This window comes from Barbus barbus (assembly GCF_936440315.1).
Source record: "Barbus barbus genome assembly, chromosome: 2".
Taxonomy (NCBI): Eukaryota; Metazoa; Chordata; class Actinopteri; order Cypriniformes; family Cyprinidae; genus Barbus; species Barbus barbus.
The window spans coordinates 6,528,653-6,535,724 of NC_136730.1; the positions used below are offsets into that span (position 1 = coordinate 6,528,653).

General features: G+C 36.5%; 1 protein-coding gene across 1 annotated transcript; it reads right to left on the reverse strand.

The window, feature by feature from the left end:
• Window positions 1–2,732: 2,732 nt before the first annotated feature.
• Window positions 2,733–7,072, reverse strand: LOC306876975 (uncharacterized protein; the record flags this gene model as incomplete). The annotated part of the gene is made up of 6 exons (XM_079428467.1): window positions 2,733–3,425; window positions 3,630–3,784; window positions 3,969–4,098; window positions 6,245–6,358; window positions 6,705–6,859; window positions 6,970–7,072. 6 exons carry the CDS (start codon window positions 7,070–7,072, stop codon window positions 3,303–3,305), a joined length of 780 nt encoding a protein of 259 aa, XP_079284593.1. The 3' UTR covers window positions 2,733–3,302.

Consider the following 7,072-nt stretch of genomic DNA (forward strand, 5'->3'; position numbering starts at 1 on the left):
CTATTGTGAATAAAATATTGACTTGAAATTGTTTGTTTTCATTTTATTCAAATGTAAAAAATGTCCCAACATTTCTGGATTTCGTGTTGTAGTAGAATTGCAGAATTTGCCCTGAGCCTGTATGACTAGCATGTGACAAGCTGTGTGTGGGGGAGGGAGAGGAGGCAGGGGTTTAAGCACAACTTTATCGAATACAATTTTTCTTCAGTATAACATTACTAATAAAATAAATCCTCATTCATCTTTCCTTAATCTTTTAGTCAAATATAAAACCAAAACATATACAACAACAGTCTTTTAAAAATAAAGATCAAGCTGTTCTTCATAAACACAACATTCGGGTTGTAGTAGAATTGCAGAACTTGCCCTGAGCATGTGTGACAAGCTGTGTGTGTGTGTGTGTGTGTGTGTGAGGGAGAGAGAGAGTACACATTTCAGTTTATGATTGTTTTTTTTTTCCCCTGTTTGTTGCACATTTTGATGCATTGATGATGAGGTAGAGCGCTCCCACATAAAACATGGCTTCCCCACTCAAATGCAGATGCAGAGAGAATGTTCATTGTGGGTTTGAACAAAACCAAAACTAGGAACTGTTTGGCTCTGGACGAAACATTAATATCCATCATGATGGTGAAAATGACTGGCCTTGAGCCACAGTGCTTTTAAGTGGGAGCCCCCTACCCCTGTCATCAAGAGATCAAAATGTGCAACAAACACTTTCAACACCGTTCATAAACTGAAATGTGTATTCACTCACACACACACCCCTTGACATACGTTCTGCAGTCTTACTGTATGTGTACATTATTGAGCACTGCTGTTCAGTTGGCTTGTTTGGAGCCAAATTTGATTTGTATTTGTATATACATTTTTTTAAAATATATAAAACAATTATTTTATTTTGATGAATTTGTCTGTCTTTTATCAGATTTAACAATTGTTGTCATTTTTATTTTTGCTGGTCAATTATGAACAATAGGTCAAATTGAACTGCTAGCAAAAACTTGGGAGTGGGTGTGGCCAAGGGGCCGCTGCTGCAAATAATTGAGTGGCTCCTCCCCTAACAGATGTAATCTCAATCCAAACTTTTGATATAACTTGAGAGCCCCCGGAAATTCACATACTATAGTATATAAAAAGAATACCATGTCCAAATCAAAATGGTACTGATGACAGACTCATGGAACGTTTTGGTACTTTTTTGAGCTATACATACCTTTATGCCATATCGATTTCTCACAGAAGCCTGCAGCTCCATAGATACAGGAGGGGTGCAGCCTGGAGGGATGCAGGCACAATTGTCAATCATGGGCAGACAGCAAAACTCCCCAAAATCTGATGCTGTGGAACAAATGAAGCAGAAGGGACAGACACTTCAGTCATCAAAGCATCCACAGGTTCCAGTGCTCCACTGGTTTCAGCTCACTACTATCACAGGACTGAACTGAGGCTGCTGAAATATCATGTTTGTTGCTATACAGTCACAGCAAGGTGGATGCAGAAAATAGGTAATATTTAAATACATTTGAACATACTATCTCTATATTTTTAGGTGGTTCCAAATGATGAAATATTATTTTGCCTCTCTATGATGAACAAACTTAAGAACTGATTCATTATTGATAGAGCATTAATATGAACTCCCCTCGCTCCTCTCACACAGAAATGTCCTCTGTATTATGGTTTCACAAAAGAAAGAAGTCAAACTTTATTTGAATACAAGGAACAAAATTTCCTTATTAAATATATTTTTTGCATATAGGTTCCCCTCAGGATCTGAAAGATAATAATGCTGCAGGAAAAGGCCATACTGTTATTTTAAAGTAGATGGAGCTTGACACCCATAAGCCTCATTCATTTTCACTGAAGAAATTCACATGTTTTGACTGACATGTTTTTGAATGCTCAGTTTTCAATAAACTATTTCCGTGGACGTTGCAATGTAAAGATGACTCTAGATGAGTTTAAGGCTGTGATTTATTTTTTTGTAATAATGTCCAAACCTTTGTCTGTTAAAGTAAATATCAGCTTTGATTCCAGCAGTCTCATATCTGATCTTGCTTAGCGAACCATGCGAGTTATGACCGCCACTGTATAGGCACTATGATAAGATGTGCCCACAATGGAAAACCCATAATGATTTTGTCCTTGGTCCTGTCAATATTTCTATTAACCTACATTTCAGACTAATATCAGTTAATTGGTTAGTATTGATCAGTCACTCACTACTGCGGGGAAGTTGTGGCCTAATGGTTAGAGAGTCGGACTCGTAATCGAAAGGTTGCGAGTTCGAGTCCCCGGATTGTAGGTGGGGGGAGTGAATGTCCAGCGCTCTCTCCACCCTCAATACCACGACTGAGGTGCCCTTGAGCAAGGCACCGAACCCCCAATTGCTCCCCGGGCGCCGCAGCATGGCTGCCCACTGCTCCAGGTGTGTGTGTGCGTGTGTGCGTGCGTGCGTGCGTGCGTGCGTGCGCGTGCATTTGTTCACTACTCACTGCTGTGTGCGTGCACTTGGATGGGTTAAACGCAGAGCACCAATTTCGAGTATGGGTCACCATACTTGACAATACGTCACTACTTTACTTTACTTTATTGATATAATTATATTTCATATTTTGGAAGCGTGGAAATGGCAGCCTAAGGGTTGAGTAGATAATATTTCTAAAGTTGAATTTTGTAACCATGTGAAAAACATGTAACAATGTTAAAACATGAAATGCAAATGCATATGTTCTTGATCAGCTTTATTGAGTGTCCTGACATATTTTTGTATTTTCTACATTCAATCACTTACAGATCTGCAAAAACACACACTAAAACATCTTTCAGTAATATCAAACCTCCAGTGTCACATATCAATGGTTCAATATAACAACTTTCTAACCAGTGAAAATCATATTATGCATAATATTTTATCTATAAGATACAGAATATGAGGTACATTGGAAAGAATTAGCTGTCTCCAAAACTAAAGCAGATTAAAACAATCTATAATAAAATGAGTTACAAATAAAATGAAATTGTGGCACTAAACATGATGCAACATTAAAATCCCAAATCTGAGTATTTCTTAGGAGATTCCATTCTTCTCTTCATGGATTAAAGCTGTACACCACTACAGTTCCATGCCGAAGGGCTGATCTCAGGTCAGTGCGTGTGGGAGGAAGATCAAGAACTGTGATTACAACCGCAGAACAAGCAAGTCTTTGTTTTTCGACTGAAACGACTGTGATCCGATAAGGACAAAGAGTGCTTAAGAGGATGTACTGTGAAAATGATAATGAAGATGGCGGCGATCTTTAGGTAGGCCTGTTGTTGAACAGAGTGACAGGATGGAGTCTTGCCTTCATCTCCCGTCTGATCTGACACCATGAGCACGGGCCGCAGAAGAAAGAGTAGACACAGTCATTGCAGATAGAGTCCTGAATGAGGAAAAGAGCAAATGTTAGACAAAATTAACCGGAATATAAGATCTTTGACTCTTAATATTCTGTATTCACTTTTCTGTTGTTGTATTACAGTATATTAATGCGATTTTGTTTGATTTACACTTTCTGATAAGACATATAAGGCTTGACTGATTAAAAATGCAGCAGTTTTTGTCATCCTTTTCTTTGGGTCCTTACCGTGATGCCGTAACGTCGGCGTGTGGAAACCCTCATGGAGAGAGTGATTGGGGGAATACATCCGCAGCTGTCCAAGAGAGGGAGACAGAGACATTCTCCGTGGTCTCTGGCTGTAATGCAGGCAAAGCAAGGGAAACACCACACAGAGAAACAACCTGCAGAAGTACCAGAAGGACCACTGATTAATTATTCTTCCTCAGTAATCAGACCATCAGATTGATTCGACAGCGACGGTTACAAATTTTTTAGAATTTAGATTTTTGAATTAGTTTTATCGAATTCTTAACTTATAGGCCTACTCAAACATCCACACAAAAATATAGACACACGCAAACTCACATTCATTGACGTTGTCGCATTCGCAGATGCTGGTGCTCCACTGGTCTGATGCAGCAGCCACTACCAATGGCTTGGGCTGTTGAACCACCATCTTGGTTGCCATGATGAATATTTTCCAGATTCGAGAACTCTGAAATCCAAAAATAAAATAACAATTAAGATTCTAATTCACAATTTTAACTCTTAATTAACAGGTAACTTCAAAAGTCATACACTATGTAAAAAATCAATATATATTATATTGTATATATAAATGAAATAATATAAAATAATACAATTGGAGCAGATTCGGTCTTACCTGGGAGAGAGAGGTAAGTTGAGCAAGTGACTGACACTTGAGAGGAGGATGCTGTCTTTTATTTAGAGGGGGAGGGAGGAAGTCGGCAATGTCTAGACGTAGATTCACATTCATACACGTGCACACATACACGCATTGTAAAAGGATGCTTTTCAAAGAATAGCTTTCTACGTGTGTTCTCATCAGACCTGAGCACAGTAATAATGAGAAAAATGACAAATATGTCAGATCAATAGATTTTGAAAAATTGAAATACCATATATACAGGACTTCAGGTTCAAGTAAGGTGACTGTTAAAGTGTTGTGATCTCTGTAGTGTGTCTTTTGGAATGAAGTACCTAAAACATGTAGAATGAGGTGAAATTAATGTCACGGTCTTTGTACAGATGCAGAGCTTTATGTGTTGCAGTGAAACTCAGAGTACTCCAAAAATCACTGCAACAGCTTTAGAATTATTGTTTAATAAACAGCACAGTTTCAGTTTTTTTATGAAAACCATTTGAAAGTGCCGATTGTGTAAAGAGATATCTTTAACTACCAGTACATCATGTCTTGGTGCTGGCATGTACTTCAAGATTACAGTAAATATTAGTGAACATTTGGATAAAAATCATCTGCTAACCTGCAAATGACTAATAACATGCAATAATATTCAGGTGGTGTACAGCTTTGTGTGAAAAAATAAATAAATTCAGAACTCAATGTCACAATACTGAATTCCCATTCTACTAAAACAAATCTGTTATAGTAAACAAATGTTTATCAAGCCCGTGCCATGTATGACATTTGAACATACATGAATATAAAGTCATTCAAAACTAAAATAAGTTATAAAACAATTAAATACTTTTTTATTAAAAAAACACAGTGACACTTTACAATAAGGTTCCATTTGTTAACTGCTATACTTAACATGAACTGCAAAGAAAAATACTTCTAAAGCATTATTAATCTTAGTTTATGGTGATTTATATACATTATTAAAACCAAACGTTGTATCTGTTATTATTTAATGGACTTGAGCTAACATGAACAGCTGGATTTTTATTAATCAGTGTTAACAAAGATATAAAGTAATAAATACGCTAACAAATGTATTACTAATATTAGTTAGTGCATTAACTAATGGGACCTTATTGTAAAGTGTTACCATAAAATAAAACTAATTAAAATAAAGAACCAGATATGTGACAAAACTTGTCTTAAACATTATTCAAGAGGTATTTGAGCTTGTATCTCACTGTTTATTAGAAGAAATCATAACCGGGAAGTCATTCATTTGAATTATTTGTATAAAAAAAAAATAAAGAAGATAAAAAGTAAATAAGTATCCTGCAGACGATGTGAAAGTAGCATGGAAAAACTCAAGACTCAAGCTGTTTTCAAAATGTTTTCAGTCACTTGCAGACTTTTTGATATATAGATTGCTAGATAATAAGATTTACTGTTAATTTGATACACTGTAAGATGTGATAATCATTCATTTTATTTTGGGCAATTATAGGTGAAACACACACACACAGAGTTAATGAAAACAATGAAACGTCATACAAAATGACTGCAGTTTTTGTCACAATTTTTATTTCCACAAATGTACAACGACACAATATATTAACAAATATTTATAACATTATGCAAAACATAACTAATAGCAAGAGCATTGAAACAAAATTAAAAAGGACCTCATGATTCAAAGTGATAGCGTCACAGTTGATACAAACATTCGGTCAATGTGCTCCAAATCTACATCAGTATAGAAAAACATCAATATGGTTTGTTATCCTAAAGAATCATGTATTTTTAGAGAAGAGTTTTCAGTCTTCATTCCTGAGCAGACTACATCTGAAATCCACATCATTCCTTGGGTCAGAACTGAATTCCAAACAGAGAGCATTTCACTTCTCCAACATGCTATAAGCTTATTTCTTTTCAGAGCTGAGGATTCAGTTAGTGACTGATGATGAAGTTTTTATTTTGCTCGCTTGCGGAAGAGGGTGACGGGGTGGTTGCGAGCTATCAGCTCACGTCTTATCTGACAGTAGGAGCATGGGCCACAGCAGAAGGACAACACACAATCGTTGCAGATAGAGTCCTGTTACAGAGAGAAAGAAATCAGTCAGTCAACTGACATCTAATATAAGCTATACATCTAGTATCAAAGAATATTCTACACCACACTTAAAGGATTCTTCAGTTAATAAAGGCCAGCTGATTTAACTGTATGCTCATAGTTTTTTTTTCTCTTGCCTTAAGTGTAACCTTGTTGTATTTATGCCTAAAAAACGACATTTTCAACCCCTAAATAAAAATAATTATTAATATATATATATTTACATACTTTAATTATTAAAAATGTAATACGTTTTTCGCTAACATTTATAAATGAATTTATATTCTATTTTTACTGGAAAACATGAAAAAAAAAATCAAGTCACTACCTCAATCCCATAGGTGCGTCGGACAGACACTCTCATGGCCATAGTGATGGGTGGGATGAGGCCAAAACTGTCCAACAGAGGCAGGCAGAGACACTCTCCGTGATCTCTAGCTGTGATGCAGGCGAAACATGGGCAGCACCAGAATGCAAAGCAACCTGCCAAACAAGAAGGGAAAAATCAGTCACCATGTGAAAAAGAGAAGAAACATACAGTTATACTAGACTCAGATGCATTAAATATTATATGAAGACACAAAAACACTTACAATCATTGAGGTTGTCACATTCACAGAGGCCAGTGGACCATTGGTCAGAACCAGGAGCCAGAACAAGTGGCTTAGGCTGCTGAATAACTATTTTAGTTGCCAT